Source organism: Sus scrofa, chromosome 2 (genome assembly GCF_054392235.1).
Source record: "Sus scrofa isolate SSC_HxYL_T2T_F1_AM1 chromosome 2, Sscrofa_HxYL_maternal_Yorkshire_Landrace_v2.0, whole genome shotgun sequence".
NCBI classification, from domain to species: domain Eukaryota; kingdom Metazoa; phylum Chordata; class Mammalia; order Artiodactyla; family Suidae; genus Sus; species Sus scrofa.
The window spans coordinates 11,138,938-11,161,644 of NC_139384.1; the positions used below are offsets into that span (position 1 = coordinate 11,138,938).

At 35.5% G+C, this 22,707-nt stretch overlaps 1 protein-coding gene across 1 annotated transcript; it reads right to left on the minus strand.

The window, feature by feature from the left end:
* Positions 1–1,695: 1,695 nt before the first annotated feature.
* On the minus strand, positions 1,696–22,466 carry LOC146405095 (membrane-spanning 4-domains subfamily A member 12-like). Its single transcript, XM_085011013.1, has 4 exons — positions 22,329–22,466; positions 8,961–9,017; positions 3,530–3,646; positions 1,696–1,835 (listed from the first exon to the last, which is right to left on the minus strand). Exons 1-4 carry the CDS (start codon positions 22,458–22,460, stop codon positions 1,728–1,730), a joined length of 414 nt encoding a protein of 137 aa, XP_084867139.1. The 5' UTR covers positions 22,461–22,466; the 3' UTR covers positions 1,696–1,727.
* Between the last annotated feature and the right edge of the window lie 241 nt (positions 22,467–22,707).

Below are 22,707 nucleotides of genomic sequence, written 5' to 3' on the forward strand. Positions count from 1 at the left end.
GTCAGAGGCTGCATCTCCATTTGAACTGCAGAAGGCATCTCCTTTTAAATGTATGTGAGTTAGGTGTCATTCCAAAGAAATTAGTGTTTTGAAAGCCTGATATCTGGATCACTGACTACCTTTCAATAAATTTTCTCTCTTTTTTCTTCTTCTTCTTTTTTGGCTTTTTAGGGCCGCACATGTGGCATATGGAGGTTCCCAGGCTAGAGATCGAATAGGAGCTGCAGCTGCCCGCCTACACCACAGCTATAGCAACATGGAATCTGAACCATGTCTACGACCTACACCACAACTCAAGGCAATGCTGGATCCTTAACCCATTGAGACAGGCCAGGGCTTGAACCCTCATCCCCATGGATACTGGTTGGGTTCCTAACCTGCTGAGCCACAGTGGGAACTCTTTAAAAAATTTTCTATTGCTAGTTTTTGAGATCCTAAAAAACATGTCTTTTGAGGATGTTTTCCCATATTCTGGTATTCTATAATTTCTATCATCACACATTTCACACAATGACACTTTTTCTTGGAAAAAAATTCTGTAGTCTTGGGTATAGCTTTTATGCGACTGGCGTGTCGCCTACTGCACTAATGAGGCGCCTGGGTATAGTTTTTAAATGCTGGGATTTACCCATATTATTCCTACCACTTTACAGCTTAGACGCAAGATTTCCTTGGGCTTCTTCCACTTCTTATTTGGGCATTTTGCTTTTATTCCCATTTCTCTTATCAGAGTAGTGGTTGACTTGATCTCAGTCATTTGTGCTTTAGTATTTAAGTTGGCCACACCTATTCCTGACAGATGCTTGAAGTGGAGGAAAATATTACCTGGGTATCAATGATTTCATCCAAGTACACATGAAGTCCTAGAATCAGAAATATTTGAGAACAGGATCTTTCAGCATCTCCTTTACTTTTTTCTCTCGACTCTCCTTTTCCTTCTGCTCCTGGACTCCCAGGTCCTAGCCATTCCATTCTTTCTTGATATTTCCTAAATTTATCTATGTATCTCTTCTAGACTAAATGGACAAAATTACTCTCTCTTTCATGACTTGTGCTCCTTCTGTGTTGTTGTCATGATTCCGTTGACCCTTAAGCCTGGTCCTGTTGTGTGGGTACTGGGAAGGAAAAGGCAAATACATCTTTCATCAGAGTTTTCTGATTCTGTGATGTTGACATAAACTGGAGATAAAGTTTCCCTTCAGACAATGAAGTAGTAGGAAAATAGCTTTACTGAAAAGTGTTATTATCTTTTCCAACTTCCCAGTTATTACTCCAGAATCTTGGTTTCTGAAAATACTAAAGTTCCTGAATCTTAACGTTCACTGCTCCTCTCAAATTGTGAGTGCCAAAGGTATGAGACTTCAGTATTTCCATATTCCTATGCTTGGCAACACCCTTCACAAAGATTTCCAGGGGAATATCTGTGGAATCAGACCTGATCCAGAAAGTCATATATCTTCTATCTTATTCTCCTATGAGGTATGAATATAAAGATATCCTATAATATAAGACACCTTTGCTTGGGAAAATTATTTACCCTTGGTTGTGTAGAAACCATGTAGTATATGAGGGTTAGTGCAGAGTGTTTTCAGTTACCTATAACTGCAGCTTAGAGAGGACACTAGTTACACTTCTTATCAAAACCTTAGTTCTTCAAACAGGATTAATAACAGAAGCTGATACCTTCTGACTCACCAAGGAAGAAATGAGATGCTCACCCATCTTTATTATCTGCTATACTTTGCTTTGTACATCCAGTTGACCACGGTACAGGTCACAGACAAGTCCAAGATGCTGAACAGGAGCAAACCGTCTGAAAGGACTTTACCAGCTCTCTGTTTTCAAAAAGAAAATGCCCATTTCTTACAGATCTTTATATGTTAACACTTTAAAAGTAATAAAGATAAAATCGCAGAAAGATGGCAAATAGAAGAGAAAAAGTGCTCACTATACCTCCCACCTTCAACTATGGTTACATATATTTCTATTTTATCATCATAATAACTAATAATTATTGAGGATTAGTTTAAGCTGATAAATGTCACCAAATGGATGTGACATTGTGTTTTCACATTCGTTGTTATGGATAAGGTCAATACATTTTCATTGAGGCTAATAGATTTCTGGAGAAGATGGAATTGGGACACTCAAGGTTCAGCGCTATAGAATTTATTTAAGGTTTAAAATAGACCTACTGTTAGACAGGGCCATAGAGAGGAGTTCACAGTGAAGGAAGAGGAGGTTTGGATTTGTGACCTAGGCTCAACACAAGGGTATGTGTGTCCCAGGGGTAGTTGGTTTCCTTTTGGGATCATGCCTCTGACTGGAAGCCCCAGTAGACCCAAGTTCTTGCAGGATAGTTGGGTTGGAAACAAGAATATAGAATTGGTAATCTTGGAAACCCAAGCCTGAGGGACCAAAAGCACTTTGTGACAAGGTCACCATGGCTTTCGGGATCAGTTTTCAATATTGACACCATTTAATAGTAAATGAAGTTATGGCAATGGAAATTACAGGCATGCTGGTGCACTGCTGAGATGCTCCAGGATTCTATCAACTAGAGGTTTGGAGTCAATATTGAACTTTAGGCTCTCAACATTTTTGAATAACTTGAAAGGGTAAACAGGGAAGGGACCTCAACAGGAAGATTGTAGATTTCTTGCTAATATGAACATTGGTGGTTCAAGAGAAGAATTGGGAAAACAAAAGAATTAAGACTGTAATTGTACTCCAGTCCAGTAAAATGAGACATTCCTGTTATGCAAATATAATCTTAAGCAATATCTGGAGGTTTATATTTATTTAAAATTTCTCTTTGAGGGATCCTTCAAGGTATGTGTCATCAAATATTAGCATCCTCTACAACAATAAGCTGTTTCTTTGATGTGCCATTTAATTGATTTGTTAGGGCTCAATTTCGTGCAGTGAAATAACTTGGATTTTAAATCATCCTGATTGGGAACAATATTCTATAAGTGACCAGCCCTGTGACCCTGAGCTAGCAGCTCTAAGCTCATTTCTAAGGTTGTTTCTTTAATTGAATCAGTGACATACATCATTCCTTGAGGAAGTCTGCAATCCCAGTTGCTTTCAAAGCTACTTAGAAATAAAATTCAGCAAAGAGCAAACTAACAAATGCTTTGGAACTAGTTAATTGACCAAGAGTTGGGGATGTTGAAGTAAGGAGTGCTTTGCTGAATTAGGCTAGGAATTTAAAAACAAGCAACATCAATGGGTCTCAATTCAGAAAAATTGGTTTCTAGGTCTTGGTCAAAGGCCCAGCTATTATAACCTCTGAAAAGCCCTGGCCAGATGAGATAGAGCAGGACAGGACTCCACAGAGAAGGCTTGGACCTATGGCAATTCTTACACTATTTGCTTAGGACTGACTCCCAGCTTCCTGCTCTCCTAGCTCCTCCTGCTCTCCACAGCAACAAGCCTATATAGGTAAGTACACATACATCCACAGTCTCATTTGGAAATTTAATTCTAAATTTGTGATGAAATTCTCATAGAAAATGGTACTTACGTGAGGCCAAATACGTTTTGAAGATAAACCATATATTAAAAATTCAGGTAATAGTAAAAGCAGACCTAACACTAAAATGCAGGCACTTAGGATGTTCAATATTATAGTATAGGGCATCTGGAATAGATAAAAAGAATCACTTGGTCATTGGAAGTTATCCATATGCATCACTGGCAAGTGTATTCATGTGGAAGATTTTATATAAATTCTGATCTTTCCAGAATGGGAAGGTCATTAAAAGGGCTGTCAGAACTGCAGACTTTTCAGGATACCAATAAGACTGAACAATTTTAGAGAAAACAAAACTTTTGATGTAGAATTCATGTATTTATTCCTTAACTGACAAATAATTATTGAATCTGTATCATGGGAACTGTGCTCTCTGTTAAGTAGATAAAGAGGTAGAAAAGAAATGGTCTCTGTACTCAAGGAGCTTTCAGACTAATAAGGAAGACAAACAAGTGCATGTGAACAGAATTTTAAAAAACTCCATTCGGAAGTTCACATTGTGGCTCAGTGGTAACCAGCCCGACTAGTATCCATGTGGACATGGTGATCCCTGGCCTCGCTCAGTGGGTTAAAGATCCAGCGTGGCCTTGAGCTGTGGTGTAGGTTGCAGACATGGCTTGGATCCTGCATTGCTGTAGCTGTGGTGAAGGCTGGCAACTGTAACTCTGAGAACCTCCATATGCCGCAGGGCTTGGCCCTAAAAAGCAAAAAAAAAAAAAAAAAAAAAAAAAAGAAAGAAAAAAAACCCCACAAAAAACCTCAAAAAACCTACCCTCCCCCCCCCAAAAAAAAACCTCCCCAAACCCCATTCTGTTAAGAAATAAAAAAGAACAACTTGAAGTGGCACTATGTGAAAGGCCAATACAGCAATTAAAAAGTGTGAGGTAGGGGATCAGCTACTCCCTTTGACCCTGCCATCCACTAAAGAGTTTTTTTCATTTCAGTAATATATTTCCTTAATTACTAATTAATTAGTATTTTTTGTATTTTGTATTTCCTTAATTACTAATTTCTTTTTTTTTTGTATTTCCTTAATTACTAATGATGTCAAGCAACTTTGTTTATTGATCATGTATAGATTTTCTTTGTAAAGAATCTGCTCAAATTTTGCCCATTTTAATTGGGTTGTTTGTCCTCTTAATACTGAACTATAGTGATTTCTTTTGTATATTTTGGGTGCAAGTCCTTTGTCAGATATATGAGTTTCATATATTTTCTCCCAATCTGTAGCATGTTTTTAATTTTCTTGATAATGTCTTTTTTTATCTTTTTGGTTTTTTGGCCACGTCTATGGCATGTGGAAATTCCTGGACCAGGGATCCAACCTGTGCCATAGCAGTGACAATGCCAGATCCTTAACCACTAGGCCATCAGGGAACTCTTGATGTTTTTTACAAAGCAGAAGATTTTAATTTCTATGTCCAGTTTATCGGCTTTTTCTTTCATGAGTTATGCTTTTAGGTTCTTTCTAAGAAGTCTTAACTTACCCCAACATCACAGAGAATTTCTTCTATTACTTCCAGAAAATTTATAATTTCAGTTTAATGGTTAGATTTATAATCCATATCAAATTAGCTTGTGTATGGTATGAGGTAGAAGTCAAAGGGCATTTTATTCCATACGTATATTCAGGTGCTCCAGAGCCATTTGTCTAAATGACCCTATGAATTATAGTGGTGCCTTTGTCAAAAATGAATTAATAAACATGTGTGATAAGACTAGAATGTAATGCATATGTATACACACACACATACATAATGTATATATATAAGAATGTAATATAATGTAAAATGTATGTAATACATACATATATACATATATTTAATCTCACACAGATTAAATGTGTGTGTGTGTGTATATATATATATATATGTGCCTATGTGAGCACACACATTAATATTGTCTTGACTCTGGTACAATAAGTCTTGAAATCAAGTAGTATATGCTTTTTTTTCTGGTTATTTCCATATAGATTTTGAAATCACCTCACCAATATCTAGAAAAAAGTCCTCTTAGGGTTTTTTATTGGGATCGTATTGAATCTATAAAATGATTTGAGAGAAAACTGACATCTTAAAAATGTTTATATCTTTCCATCTGTAAACATACCTAATTTAGATATTACTCAATTTCTCTCTGCAGTGTTTTGTAGTTTTCTATTAAGTGGTAATGAAAATACTTCACTAAAATTTAGGGGAAATATTTTCTAAGTGTTTTATATTTATGTGCAGTTAGTTGTAATTGGTGGTTTTCAATTTTTTATCTTCAATACATGGAAATATAATTGATTCTTTATGTAGTGAACTTGTATTCATTCTGCAATGCTGATAAATTCTTATTAGTTGAAGTTTTTTTTTTTTGCAGAGCACTTAGGATGTTTTAGGATATCTGTGTACAAAACAAGTATTACTTCTAACTTTTCAAACATTATGCCTTTTATATCTTCTTCTTGACTTACTGCATTGAATCAGAGCTCCTGTACAATATTAAATAAATGTGGTGAAATGGTACGTACTTGCAGTGTTTCTGATCTTAGGGGAAAGCATTCATTCAGTCTTTCACCATTAAGTATATTAGTTATAGGTTTTTTTGTAGGTGTCCTTCAATAGGTTGAGGAAGTTCCCCTTCACAGCTTGTTTGATGAGAGTTAAAAAAAAAATCAAGTGTGTTTTATATTAGTGTTATCTCTTCAATTACCCTAATATGTTGAATTACACTGATTTTTTTTTTAATGTTGGACCAAGCTTGCAGTCCTGGAATAAATTCCACTTCAGTACGATTTTTAAAAAATAAGAACAAATATGATTTATGATATTTTAAGTATTTTGACATCAGCATTCATGATGGATACTTGTTCTGTTTTTCTTCTCTTTTAAGGTCCTTGCCAAATTTTAGTGTCAGGATTATCTTGGATTCCAAAAAATCAGTGGAAAGTGTTCTTTCTCCTATATTTTCTGAAATATTTTGTACTATGTGATAGTATTTGTTCATTAAATCCTTGATAAATTTGCCATTTAAATCATGCATGCCTGGAGTTTTCTTCATGGAAGGATTTTTAGTGACTAATATAATTCCTTTAACAGACAGATACAGGGATATTGAGTTTTCTATTTCTTTTTGGTAAACTGTATCTTCAAAATTTACTGACATAACATTGTTCATGTCATTTTCTTGTTATTTCTTCACTGTCTTTACCATCTGTAGTGATATTTATTTTGTTCCTGATAAAGGTTAGTTCATGTTTTCTCTCAGTTTTCTTGATCAGTCTTACCAGGGGTTTATTTTTAGAGAAAAAGTTTTCAACATTGCTAGTTTTCCTTATTAAGTATTTTATTGACATCTGCTCCTATCTTTATTATTTCCTATCTTCTATTTACTTTGTGTTAAATGTGCTCTTTTTTAACTTTTTAAGTTGGAAATTTAAACAATTGGACTTCATCCTTTCATCTTTTCTAATATATGCTTTTAAAGCTGTAAATTTCCCTCAAGCATTGCTTTGTGTCTCAAAAATATTGATATGTGGTGGGAGTTCCTGTCGTGGCACAGCAGAAACGAGTTTGACTAGGTTGCGGGTTTGATCCGGCGTTGCTGTGAGCTGTGGTGTAGGTCACAGATGTGGCTCAGATCTGATGTTGCTGTGGCTGTGGTGTAGGCCAGCAGCTGTAGCTCTGATTGGACCCCTGGCCTGGGAATCTCCATATGCCGCAGGTGCAGCCCTAAAAAGCAAAAGAAAAAAAATTTATATGTGGTGGTATAATTCAAAATATTTCCTAATTTCTCTCACGATTTTTTATCCATGGGTTGGTTATTTATTAAAAATATGCAATTTTCAAATATTTGGATAATTTCTTGGACACATAGTTGATTTTTAATTTAATTCTACCTCCTTTGTAAACTTATTCTGTAATATTTCAATCGTGAAATTTACCAATATTTTTTCTAATTCAAATATATTGCATCTTTGTGACTATTCTATGTGCATTTTAAAAGTATGTATTCTGTAGCATTCTGTATGTAGTCTTTGTGTGTAGTATCCTATAACGGTCAACTAGATCAAATGTTATTTCAATTTTCTACCTGTTTTTTGTCCACTTGTTCTATTAGTTACTTAGATGCAAAAATTTATTATGATTGTGGATTTTTTTTATTTCTCCTTTTATTTCTTTGGTTTTTGCTTTATTTATCTTAAAGCTGTAATATTGTATATATATGTTTGTGGCAGTATGTATTCTTTTTTATGATTTTTATTTTTTCCATTATTACTAATTTACAGTGTTCTGCCAATTTCTACTGTACAGCAAAGTGACCCAGTCATAGATACAGTCTCATTATGTATTCTTATTAAAATAACATTTCCTTTTATTGAAATGTATCTTTTTATTTATCGTAATATGTTATATCTTGAAGTTTATTGGGCTGGTATGAATATAATCACAGAAGCTTCCTTATGCTTGTGCATATACTTTCTTTTCATGTATATATTTTTCTATTCTATTATATATAATCTGTATTTGTCATTATATTGAAACTGAGCTTATTAATGATAACTCATAGTTGGGCATTACTATTTTTATCCATTCTGAGAATACTGGACTTTTAATTGTAGTATTTGTCTATTTACATGTGATGTGATTATTGATACGTTTGGGTTGTCCTTTTTTTTTTTACATTTTTTCTTCCTTCTCTACCTTCTTTTGTGTTAATAAAATATTTTTAAAAATTTTATTTCCACCGTGAACTTTAAAAATATGTATTTTTACATTATTGTATATTTAGGGTCTTTGAATTAATATTGTATGATTTCATGGAAAATGTAACAAATCCATGAGAATTCTAATTAGTGTATTAATTTAAAATAATATTTTGGATTTGTGCTAACTTAAATTTATATAGTATATCGAACTTTGCTCCAATATACTTCTGCTTCTTCCCTTTATTCTCTATTATTATTATTATACACTTTACTACCTGCCAACATAAAACCCAGCACTCTCTAAAGGAAATCAACATAATCCAGACTCTACAATATCTCACACACAGTGTCCATCATACAATCAAAAGCTCTGAGAAATGTGAAGAAGAAAATAAAAAAGGTAATAACAGATACTGGGTCACTTCAAGAAATCAAATATATGTGTCATAACCAACATTTTAATTTGCATTAAATATTTGTCATGTAGAAATTTAACTTCATGATTGACTTCAAACATCCTGAGTTATTTTTGTGGCTAATTAAATATAACAAAGATTTCAGTAATTGGATAAAAATTCAATAGGAACTTAAATTTTTATATCTTAAAAGTTTATGCTCCAAAAGTTTGGATAGATTTCTAGTGACTTAAAGACAATGCTACTTCCTTATGGACTCTCCTTTTGGCAAATAAAACTTATCTCCAGAGTTCCTACAAACATTCTGACTTACCAAGAACCTTGAACGCTTCCTCTCTAACAATACTGTAAAGACTCCTGAGAGGATACACTGGAAACAAAAATCGCACTTATTAATACCAAGTCATTATGTCTACATATACTAACTTAAAGAGTAAGAGAATTCTGGAATGCTGTAATATGAAGAATATCACCTTGATTCTTTGGGGGGCCATTAAGACAATCGTAGGCTCCTTGAGTGACAAGGAGTGGGGCAAAAGGAGTGTTAAATTTTACTTAATTTTTGTCAATCATAATTTATCAAACCCACAAGGGGAATTACAAGAAAATATGTATCATTGATTAATTTACTACTAGACAATATTATATCTTAGTGATATTGCAAGCGAGTCCTTTAAACATAATGTTAAAAAGATTTTAGTAATAGAAAATACCTCATTCAGAAAATATTTAAGCTTCATTTTATGTATTTATGCATTTATTTATTTATTATGATTTTTGTTTTTTTTCCATTATAGCTGGTTTACAGTGTTTTGTCAGTTTTCTACTGTACAGCACAGTCACCCAGTTACACATACATGTATACATTCTTTTCTCTCACACTATCATGCTCCATCATAAGTGACCAGACATAGTTCCCAGTGCTGCACAGCAGGATCTCATTGCTAATCCATTCCAAAGGCAATAGTCTGCATCTACTAACCCTAAGCACCCCATCCATCCAACTCCCTCCCCCTTGGCAACCATAAGTCTACTCTCCTTGATGTTATTTTCTATGGAAAGGTTCATTTGTGCCATATATTAGATTCCAGATACAAGTGATATATGGTATTTGTCTTTCTCTTTCTGACTTACTTCACTCATACTGACTATTCAGGTCTTTTGCCCATTTTTTCCATTGGGTTGTTGGCTTTTCTGCTGTTGATTTGTCTAAGTTGCTTCTATAGTCTAGAGATTAAGCCCTTGTCAGCTGCATCATTTGAAACTATTTTCTCCCATTCTGTAAGTTGTCTTTTTGCTTTCTTTTGGGTTTCCTTTGCTGTGCAAAAGCTTGTCAGTTTGATTAGGTCCCATTGGTTTATGTTTGCTTTTATTTCTGTGGCTTTGGGAGACTGACCTGAGAAAATGTTCATAAGGTTGATGTCAGAGAATGTTTTGCCTGTGTTCTCTTCCAGGAGTTTGATGGTGTCTTGTCTTATATTGAAGTCTTTCGGCCATTTTGAGTTTATTTTTGTGCATGGTGTGAGGCTGTGTTCTAGTTTAATTGATTTGCATGCAGCTGTCCAGGTTTCCCAGCAATACTTGCTGAAAAGACTGTTTTTTCTTCATTTTATGTTCTTGCCTCCTTTGTCAAAGATTAATTGACCACAGGTGTCTGGGTTTATTTCTGGGTTTTCTATTCTGTTCCATTGGTCTGTATGTCTGTTTTGGTATAGCACCACACTGTCTTGATGACTGTGGCTTTGTAATATCGCCTGAAGTCTGGGAGAGTTATTCCTCCTGCTTGGTTTTTGTTCCTCAGGATTGCCTTGGCAATTCTGGGTCTTTTGTGGTTCCATATAAATGTTTGGATTGTTTGTTCTAGTTCTGTGAAAAATGTCATGGGTAATTTGATAGGGATTGCACTGAATCTGTAGATTGCTTTGGGTAGTATGGCCATTTTTACAATATTAATTTTTCCAACCCAGGAGCATGGGATATCTTTCCATTTCTTTACATCTTCTTTAATTCCCTTGATTAATGTTTTATGGTTCTTGGCATATAAGTCCTTTACCTGCTTGGTCAGGTGTATTCCCAGGTATTTGATTTTTTTTGTGGTGCAGTTTTAAAATGTATCATATTTTTGTATTCCTTTTCTAATATGTCATTTTTAGTATACAGAAATGCGACTGATTTCTGAATGTTAATCTTATGTCCTGCTACTTTATGCTGTATTTGTTGATCAGTTCAAGTAGTTTTTGGGTCGAGTCCTTGGGGTTTTCTATGCATGGTATCATGTCATCTGCATACAGTGACAGTTTTACCTCTTCACTTCCTTTTGGATGCTTTTATTTCTTTTGTTTGTCTAACTGCTGTGGCTAGGACTTCCAATACTATGTTGAATAACAGTGGTGAGGGTGGGCATCCTTGTCTTGTTCCAGATTTTAGTGGGAAGGCTTTCAGCTTTTCTCCATTGAGTATTATATTTGCTGTGGGTTTGTCATAAATGGCTTTTATTATCTTAAGGTATGTTCCCTCCATACCCACTTTGGTAAGAGTTTTAATCATGAATGGATGTTGGACTTTGTCAAATGCTTTCTCTGCATCTATTGAGATGATCATGTGGTTTTTGACTTTTCTTTTGTTAATGTGGTGTATGATGTTGATTGATTTGCGTATGTTGAACCATCCTTGTGCATCTGGGATGAATCCCACCTGGTGGTGGTATATGATCTTTTTTATATATTGTTGAATTTGGTTGGCTAAAATTCTGTTGAGAGTTTTTGTGTCTATATTCGTCAAAGATATTGGCCTATAGTTTTCCCTTTTGGTGGTATTTTTGTCTGGTTTTGGAATTAGGGTGATGGTGGCATCATAGAATGTCTTTGGGAGGGTTCCTTCTTCTTCAACCTTTTGAAAAAGTTTAAGGAGGATGCGTATAAGTTCCTCTTTGTATGTTTGGTAGAAGTCACCTGTGAAGCCATCTGGTCCTGGACTTTTATTTGTAGGGAGTGTTTTTATGACATCTTCAATTTCATTTCTAGTGATTGGTCTTGTTCAGTTGATCTATTTCTTCTCGATTCAGTTTTGGTGAGCTGTAAGTCTCTAGAAAGTTGTCCATTTCTCTAGGTTGTCAAATTTGTTAGCATAAACTTGTTCATAGAATTCTCTCATAGTTTTTTTGAATTTCCATAGTATCTGTTGTGACTTCTTCCTTTTCATTTCTTATTTTTGTTTATTTGGGTTTTTTCTCTCCTCTTCTTGGTGAGTCTGGCCAGAAGTTTGTCAATTTTGTTTACCTTTTCAAAGAACCAGCTCTTTGTTTTATTGATTTTTCTATTGTTTTTTTAAATCTCTATTTTATTGATTTCCTCTCTGATCTTGATGATTTCCTTACTTCTACTGACTTTAGGTTTTTCTCATTTTTCTTTTTCTAATTCATTTAGATGGTAGGTTAATTTGCTGATTTGAGATTTTTCTCCTTTTTTTTGAGGAAGGCCTGTATTGCTATGAATTTCCCTCTGAGCACTGCTTTTGTGGCTTCCCATAAATTTTGAGTGGTTGTGTCTTCATTATCATTTGTCTTGAGGTATTGTTTCATTTCCTTCTTGATTTCCTCATTGACCCATTGGTTTTTTAGTAGCATGTTGTTTAGTCTCCATGCAGTCAGTTTTTTCTCATTTCTTTTCCTGTGGTTGATTTCTAGTTTCATGCCATTGTGGTTAGAGAAGATACTTGAAATAATTTCTGTACTTTTAAATTTGTTGAGGTTAGCTTTGTGCCCCAGTATGTGATCAATCCTTAAGAATGTTCTCATGTGCAGTTGAGAAGAATGTATATTCTGATTTTTTTGAAGGTAATGTCCTGAAATGTCAATTAAATCTAACTTTTCTATTGTGTCATTTAGGATCTCTGTTGCCTTAATGATTTTCTGTCTAGAGCATCTGTCCATTGATGTGACGGGGGTGTTAAAGTCTCCTACTATGATTGTATTCCCATCAACTTCTCCTTTTATGTCTGTTAGTATTTGTTGTAAGTATCTGGGTGCTCCTATATTAGGGGCATATATATTGATGATTGTAATATCCTCTTCTTGAATGGATCCTTAAAACATTAGTGTCCTTCTTTGTCTTTCTTTATGGCCTTCATTTTAAAGTCTATTTTGTCTGATATGAGTTTTGCAACTCCTGCTTTCCTGTCTTGACCATGGGCATGAAATATCTTTTCCCACCCCCTCGCTTTCAATCTATATGTTTCCTTTGCCCTAAGATGAGCTTCTTATAGACAGCAGATTGAAGGTTTTTGCTTTTTTATCCAATCAGCCATTCTATGTCTTTTGATTGGAGCTTTCAGTCTATTGACATTTAAGGTGATTATTGATAGATATGCACTTATTGCCATTTTCAACCTTGTTTTCCAGCTGATTCTTTGTTTCTCTTTTCTTTTTTTGGCTGGATGGTTTCCTTTTTTTTTTTTTTTTTGTCTTTTTGTTATTTCTTTGGGCCACTCCCGTGGCATATGGAGGTTCCCAGGCTAGGGGTCGAATCGGAGCTGTGGCCGCTGGCCTACGCCAGAGCCACAGCAATGTGGGATCCAAGCCGCATCTGCAACCTACACCACAGCTCACGGCAATGCCGGATCGTTAACCCACTGAGCAAGGGCAGGGACCGAACCCGCAACCTCCTGGTTCCTAGTCGGATTTGTTAACCACTGCGCCACGACGGGAACTCCAGTTTCCATTTTTTAATGTTTGAGTTCTTTTCAGTTTTTGCGAATGTAATGTTCAGTTTTGATTCGTTGTTGCTCTGTTTTTAAAGTACATTTTATGTATTTAAATATAAGAATCATATAATGTCTTCAATGACAATGAGTAGCATCCATCATTTCCTAAAACTTGTTATAGAGATAGCAGTTACAGTGCATCAGAACTTATTTTTGCCTTTGGTGCAACTTTTATGTCTGCATGGAAACTTCCACAGCATAAAAAGTAGACTATTCAGTTAGTATTAGTGGAAAGGAATGTTCTTTCCCCAGAAAAAATGGGCCATTAACATTTCGATACTAAATAGCATTTTGGGGTCAGAAGGACCTGAACTTGAATTCTTTGCACGTTGCTTTCTATGTGATTCAAGAGAAATTACTTAACCTATTATTTTTTTTTCCATTGGTAAATGGGAATAATATTTTCCACCTTGTGTTACTACATTGTTATCGTAATAGTTACATATCAAGTAATTCACTGAATTACTTGTATTCAACTTGGTTCTACAATTTTCACCAATGCTCAGAACTGTATTTTCCAGAATTAATTCATTTTATGGTTTTTGGTTGTAAGAGTCTAAGAGAAAATCTCAAGCAATATTTCAAAGGGAGAAGGGAAATAGAAACTATTACCCTCAGAAAGTCATAGTGAACAGACATGGCAACTGTGGCTGTTTTTTTTTCCTCCCTCTTCTCTATTTTCATTTTATCTTCCGGAGACTGTGGTTTCCAGGCTGCTCCATGACCTTCCCTTTACAACCCTACTCTGTTGTCCCAGAACTGGGCTTCTCAGATTTAATTGCAGTCTCAACTTGTCCACTCATGCCAGTGCCTTGGCAGGAGTAATTAGTGATCCTTATTAAGATCCTCCAACTTTCTTTCCACATCTTCTCATCTGTGGGAAGTCCCACATTTACAAAGGCTCCAATTTTTATACCAGTTTCTTTACTCCCATAAGTATTAAAGTGGCCCTGTTTTCTTTACAAAACTCTGCACTGAAATAAGCACCTTACTATAGGGCCCCAAATTTGGACAATTGGCAGATATTATTGACTTTTATTTCTTTCTGTTTCATTTTCTATTTCCACATATTTTACTTGGGATTCTTTCCAGAACTTTGAAATGGGTGCTTCCTTGTCTTCCAGCTGCTTATCTTAGATATTCTCTATATAGCAAGAGAACAGTCTGTTCCTCCTTGGCATCCTGGACTTCCTCCATTTGACAGTCTCATTCCAAAAAGTCTCCCAGAAAAATCAAAACATAAAAGTCAGCAAAAAGAAAATGACCATCAGGACAATGTTTACTTTTGTAATATCAGGCAAAGTCAAAGTCATAAATAAAATTGCTATAGTTATTTATCACATGCTGCACAGGCCTCTCACAAAGTACAGATGCTACAGCACATACATTCATTTTCTTTTGCAGTTCTAGCTCTGACTGATAATCCATTAAGACATCAAAAAGGTGTATGAGCAATAATAAATGCCAAATTATCTACAGGTAGGTAACCAACGGTTTCAAAGGTGTTAATTCCCAATTTAGTGGGACTGTGAAGGAGGACTTAGGACATGGAGACCAGTTGATGGGATGCAGCATGGCAAGGAAAACCTTGATTTATGATATTCCTATTTTCTCTATTAGTACATTCATATTTGTCAGGCTAGTACTTCTGATATGTAAGGGAATAACTGGGGCCACCTTAAATAGGTGAATACAAGGTCTTTCTCTCTCTTTTTTAATGGCCACACCCATGGCATATGAAGCTCCCAGGCCAGGAACTGCATCTGAGCCTCAGCTGTGACCTATGCTGTAGCTTTGGCAATGCTGGATCCTTTAACCTATTTCATTGGGTCAACACTAAAGGATCCAACATGTACTTCCACAGCTACCCAGCTGCTGTAGTCAGATCCTTAACCCACTGCACCACAGCAGGAACTCCAAGGTCTCTTGAAAGAGTAACTTGAAAGCTGAGTTAAGAGTGATATGAAGTCTTGAAAACTAGAGGAAAGAAAGAGTTTTCTAGGGAGAGGAAATACAAGCACTTGACAGAGGAGAAATCTTTGTTTAAGGAATAGAGCCAAGAACAATGTGCTTGGAGCATTAAGAAAGATTATCACCCCAAAAGATTGCTCTAGGGTCAATCACTATCCTTTAGAAGAGGATGCTGCTTATTTTCTTCCTGACACTTCCTAACTGTAAGAGATTTTAAATACTTGCTTGCTAACTTTTTGTCTCCTCACTAAGAAAGTGAAGTCTATGAAAATAGAGGCACTTTTAATCTTACTTAAACTTGGAGTTCCTGTTGTGGCTCAGTGGTTAACAAACCCTCCTGGCATCCATGAGGATGTGGGTTTGATCCCTGGCCTCACTCAGTGGGTTAAGGATCCAGCATTGCCATGAGCTGTGGTGTAGGTTGCAGATGCAGCTTGGATCTAGTGTTACTGTGGCACCAGTTCCTCTTTAAATGTTTGATAGAATTTGCCTGTGAAGCCATCTGATCCTGGACTTTTATTTGTAGGGAGTGTTTTTATGACATCTTCAATTTCATTTCTAGTGATCGGTCTGTTCAGTTGGTCTGTTTCTTCTTGATTCAGTTTTGGTAGGCTGTAAGTTTCTAGAAAATTGTCCATTTCATCCAGATTGTTAAATTTGTTGGCATGTAATTGTTCATAGTATTCTCTTATGGTTTTTTTTGTATTTCTGCAGTATCTGTTGTGATTTCTCCTTTTTAATTTATAATTTTGGTTATTTGAGTTCTTTCTCTCCTCTTTTTAGTGAGTCTGGCCAGGGGTTTGTCAATTTTGTTCACCTTTTCAAAGGTCTTAGTTTTATTAATTTTCTCTATTTTTTTTTGAGTCTCTATTTTATTTATTTCTTCTTTGATCTTTATAATTTCCTTCCTTCTGCTGACTTTAGGTCTTTTTTGTTCTTCTTTTTCTAATTCGTTTAGGTGGAGGGTTAAGTTGTCAATTTGGGATCTTTCTTCTTTTTTGAGAAAGGCCTGTATCGCTATAAATTTCCCTCTGAGCACTGCTTTTGCAGCATCCCATAGATTTTGAGAGGTTGTGTCTTCATTATCATTTGTTTCAAGGTAGTTTTTAATTTCCTTCTTGATTTCCTCATTGACCCATTGGTTTTTTAGTAGCATGTTGTTTAGTCTCCATGAAGTAGGTTTTTTCTCATTTCTTTTCCCATGGTTGATTTCTAATTTCATGGCGTTGTGGTCAGAGAAGATACTTGAGATAATTCCTATGCTCCTAAATTTGTTGAGGTTAGCTTTGTGTCCCAATATGTGGTTGATTCTTAAGAATGTTCCATGTGCATTTGAGAAGAATGTGTATTCTGATTTTTTTGGATGTAGTGCCCTGAAGATATCAATTAAGTCTAACTTTTCTATTGTTTCCTTTAGGATCTCTGTTGCTATATTGGTTTTCTGTCTAGAGTATCTGTCCATTGGTGTGAGTGGGGTATTAAAGTCTCCTACTGTGATTGTATTCCCATCATTTTCTCCCTTTATGTCTGTTAATATTTGTTGTATGTATCTGGATGCTCCTGTATAGTAACTACAAATTTAAAAGCACTAACCAAAGTGACTAAAATTAAGAAAACTGACAATAGAAAGTACTGTTGAGGATACAGAACAGCGGTTTAATTCTCATTGCCTGCTAATGAAGGTGTAAACTGGCAAAACTATGTGGGAAAACTTTAGCATTACATGCTGAAGTTGAGTATGTGCATAACTTTAGACCTCATAATTTCATTTTTTTTTGTCTTTTTTTTTTTGTTGTTGTTGTTGCTATTTCTTGGGCCGCTCCTGCGGCATATGGAGGTTCCCAGGCTAGGGGTTGAATCGGAGCTGTAGCCACCGGCCTACGCCAGAGCCACAGCAACGCGGGATCCGAGCCGCGTCTGCAACCTACACCACAGCTCACGGCAACGCCGGATCGTTAACCCACTGAGCAAGGGCAGGGACCGAACCCGCAACCTCATGGTTCCTAGTTGGATTCATTAACCACTGCGCCATGATGGGAACTCCGTCATAATTTCATTTTTGTGTATATACCTGAAAGCTCTATCTGTACATGTGCAACTAAAATCTTGTACACATAAGTTACTAATAGCCCAAACTGGAAGTACTGTAATACTCCAAACTGGAAGCAACCCAAATGTCCATTTGTTAGATTAAAAAAATTAACCATAGTAGATTAATACAATGGAATACTGAGTCAGCAATACCAATGAATGAACTACAGCTATATCAATAACAAGGATGGATCTCACAATCATAAATTGAGCAAAGAAGCCAGATACAAAATAATACACATTGTCTGATTCTACTAATATAAACTTTATAAACACATAAGAGTAATATATGATATTAGAAGTCAGGTTAATGGCTAGGATAGGATGGAGAAGTTACTGATTGGAAGGGACATGAATGGGACTTTTGAGGTGCTAGAATTTCTCTTTTTTTTCTGACTGGGTGTTGTTATTTCTGTTTTTTTTTTTTCTGACTGGGTGTTGTTACACTGATATATTCACTTTGTGATAATTAAGATGTACAATTGTTATTTTGGACCTTTGTGTGTGTATGTTTTATTTAAACATTTGAAAAAAATAAAAAGCAGGAAAACCATAGCACCTAGCCCAGAACATTCTCTCCAACAGCTTTAGATAAATCAGGGAATTATTTTAGGAGCTAATGTATCAAATCCAACTCACCATCAGCAATTTTCCCCTGGATTTGTCTTATGTTGAGTGGCAAAATGGATTTTGTTCTCATTAATATTTTGATTCAATGTTTTCTTTTGTTTGAAGGTTTTTATGGCTGCACCTGTGACATATGGAGGTTCCTGGGCAAAGGGTCAAATTTGAGCTGCAGCTGAGGCCTATAGCACAGTCACAGCAATACCAGATCAGAGCCACATCTCCAACCTACACTACAGTTTGTGGCAATGCTGGATCCTTAACCCACTGAGCAAGGCCAGGAATTGAACCCTCATCCTTGGAGAGACTATGTCGGGTCCTTAATCCATTGAACCACAATGGGAACTCCTGACTCAATGTTTTAATAACCCCATGCAAGTGTTAATAATTATAATGTCTTCCTGCTCATGTTAGAAATAGGGACACAGATAATGTTAGCAGCATTATATAAGAGCCAGAACTAACATTCCTATGAAGAGTTCATAAAAATAATTAAAAATAAGGAAGGCATTTTGAAGAGATGAGAAATGAACTCATACTAATTAAATATTTTTTCTTTCAATTAAATATTTTTGATTAAGAATAGCATCCGTGTAATTCTCTCAACTAGAAATACCTTCAAAGTTCCTCTTTTTTTCCTCTCCCCTACAATCTGTCTGGAACTTGATAGACTCAAAACATTTTTTTTTCTTTGTCTTTTCTAGGGCCGCACCCACAGCATATGGAGGTTCCCAGGCTAGGGGTCTAATCATAGCTGTAGCAACCAGCCTATGCCAGAGCCACAGCAATGCGGGATCTGAGCCACGTCTGTGACCTACACCACAGCCCACAGCAACACTGGATCCTTAACCCACTGAACAAGGCCAGGGATTGAACCTGCAACCTCATGGTTCCTAGTCGGATTCGTTAACCACTGAGCCATGATGGGAACTCCAAAACATTTTTTTTAATTTTTTTTAAATTAAAGAATAAAAGAATGTCTCCTAGTCTGAAGTGTAAGTTTAGTGAGATTAAGTAACATTTATTTTTCTTTTAGTAAATAAATGTTTCTTGAGTAAAACTAAAATATATACTAACAAAGGAAATAGTGGTCTTAGGAAAATTGTGAATTAAACAAAAAATTCTAAATAATTTAAAATGCTACTTTCAGATGATAAATATGAATATATGTGATAATTTAATATAATTCACATAATATGAATACATAACTAACATAATGTATAACATGTAAATTATATAATTTATGTAATAGCAACCTAGTTCTTAATCAGAATATTACTTGAGATACTAATACCATTGACTCATTTGTTTTTCACTTAGAACCTATATATTTGGCACTCCTACATTGAATTAAGGCCCTCATTTTTCTTGTATGAACTGTGGTGGCCTTTTCTCCAATCTAATCTCTTACTACTCATAGAAAAATATTAGAACAATTTAATCATGCCACTGTCCTCAGTCAGAATACTTGGGTCCAGGGCTATCCAATATAAATACAATCAAGGGATACACGTAAATTTTAAGTTTTCCAGTACTACATTAAGGAAAATAATAAAAAATACTGAAATTGATTTTAATATATTTCATATTACTTTAGACTGTAATTTCAACATAGAATCAATATAAAATGATATATTTACCATTTTCTTTATTCATATCAAATTTCTGAAATCTGGTATGTATTTTATATTTACAGCACTTCTCAGTGCTGTACTTTGAAGGCTCAGTAGCTACATGTAACTAGTGGCTACCGAACTGGACAGAGCAGCTCCAGTCCTTGGTCATATTTGCTATCTTCACTCCCATCCTTGGTCATCTCATTCAGTCACATGGCTTTCAAATACCTACCTGCCAGTGACTCCCAAACTTATACCTTAAGCCTAGCTCTTTCTTCAAAACTCTAGGTTCTATATCAAAGAGGCTACAGCTCTCCAGTTGAATATTAAATATCTCAAACTCATTGTACCTTAAGCCTAGCTCTTTCTTCAAAACTCTAGGTTCTATATCAAAGAGGCTACAGCTCTCCAGTTGAATATTAAATATCTCAAACTCATTGTACCTTAAGCCTAGCTCTTTCTTCAAAACTCTAGGTTCTATATCAAAGAGGCTACAGCTCTCCAGTTGAATATTAAATATCTCAAACTCATTGTATTCAGAGCACACTCAGTTTTATCTTCCTTGAAAACCAGCTCTACCTGTCGGCTTCCTTGTATCAGTTGATAAATCATTCCTTGTATTAGCTTCACCCAAAACCCCAGCATTATTCCTCTCTTTCTTGTTCCACACCCAATCTATCAAGATATTCAATTTACTCTATTTCAACAGGTTACTTTTCATCCCTTCACTATTATCAACCTTGTTTGGGACTTACCAGGATTTTTCCAGTAACTTTCTAAAAAGTCTCTGAGTCCTTTCACTGTTTCTTTTCTTTTTCTTTCTTTCTTTTTCTTTTTTTTTTTTTTAACACAACAGCCAAAGGGATCTTTTAATTTTTTAATTTTTTTTTTTGGCCACATTGTGGCATATGGAAGTTCTCAGGCCAGGGTCAAATGTGAGCTGCAGCTTCAGCCTACACCACAGCTGTAGGAATGCTGGATCCTTAACCCACTGTGCCACCACAGGAACGCCCAAAGTGATCTTTTGAAAACATAGGCCAGATGATTTAACAGTACCTTAAATGCTAATTTCATGAGACACTCTAATTCCATTTTATAACAAGGGCCAAAATCCTTATAGGGGCTTAAAACGTGTTATACTATTTGTCCCCCATTATTTTTCTGACCTCTTTTTTTGCTACATTTGCTGTTTTTAGCTCTACTTCAGCAATATTTGCCATACTTTTTGAGGTACAATGCAGGCACATGAGACTTTGAAGATTTTGTTCTGGATGTTTCCTGTCCTAAAATGTTCTTTCCCCACATCTGGCCCAAGACTTTTGCAAGTCTTCGTTCAGATATCACCATGGTAGTTTGAATTATTGGTCACAGTTCCTTACTTCCAGGTAATAACATTATACAGAAGTTCTTTCCATGGTCTCATGGTTGGTTGGACTATGCTTCTCTGATTCTCAACTAAAGGCTTTGCCATTTTATTTGCTTTGGCTAGGATGTTAGTAAACAAAAGCCAAGCAAAGGCTTGAAACGTTCTTGTCTAACTAGTCTTGACCTCTTGTGTTCCTGGTTTTCACAGTGAGGAAAATATGCCTTCAGTAGTCACTAGTCTAAGGAGAATAAGATACATATGGACATATCTGCACCTGACCTATAGCTTGAAGTCAAGTCTAGCTAGTTCCAGTCTAGAGAACTGAATCTCTGCTGATTTACAGATGATATAAGTAAGAAATAAATACCTGTAATTGTATGCCACTGAGTTTTGTGATGGTTTGCTATATAATAATAGATTATCAGTAGTAATTTTTCAATGAGGTCTACCTACACTATTCACTTAAAAATGATAACCCATGTTCCTCTGCTATTTTCCCATAAATTTCATTCTGTCTTACCCTATTCAACCTTTTCTTTTTTTATTTTTATAGCTTCATCATCTTCTAACATACAATCCCCTGCTGGAATAAAGCTCCATAAGGGCTGGGATCTTTGTTTTGTTTACTGATATATTTCTCACACCTAGAACAGGCACCTGACACATAGCGGGTACTCTAGTTGAATGACCAAATTTCAAATGTATTATTATTATTGAGAGTTTTACTCAGCATGTTGTGGAGACAATGGCATATCACTCATCATACTAACAGACAAAATTTACTTTAGAAATCTCTGTTAAATTATACTAAATGCTTCTTGGGAACATAGTAAAAAAGATCTCATTTTTCTTTCCTATATACAAGTCCTATATATGCCGCTATTTCAATTACGTTCTCTCATCTTGCTTGGCCCACTGGGAAAAGAAAAGCTCTATGTGTAGTGGAACAATCACCACTGTTCCATTTTCCTAAAATGCCCCTTGTGCATCTTAGCATTATCCCCCATATCCAAGAGCATGTAAAAAGTGGTTATCTAACAAAATAGACTCTTATTGCAGAAGAAAATAGACTGGTAAGACTCTAAGTTTTTTTCATCTTGATATATGCCTTTTCAACTAGGTATGAGTTCCTTGAAAATAGGAATTGTGCATTTTTAGTGTTCTATCTCTGGCATGCTACTGGGATCAGAAATATTTATTAAATTCAATGAATAAATTAATGAATAACAATTAAAGTAGATGATTTACTCACAAAAGAAGCTGCCACAAATGGATATCCTGTTAGTGTTGCAATAGGAATATATGAATTTCCAAATGCTGGATTTTGTGTGGCTAACAAATACATCCAGAGCAGTCCCAGGAAGTGAAGAAATAGGCCAGCCATTATTTGTATGGCCTGGGAGAAAGGAACACCATTAATTACTTACTACTATTCCAGTCCAACCTTTGAAAGAAACACCCATCAAGAAAAAGCCAGGGTAGAGAGGTAAGGTGACAACCTAACAGAATTTTGAGATTTTCAACATTTAACTCAGTTTGCAGATACAATGACAATTTACACCCAATAAAACTGTACTAAGACACACTGTAAACCAGCTATAATGGAAAAAAATAAAAATCATTATTAAAAA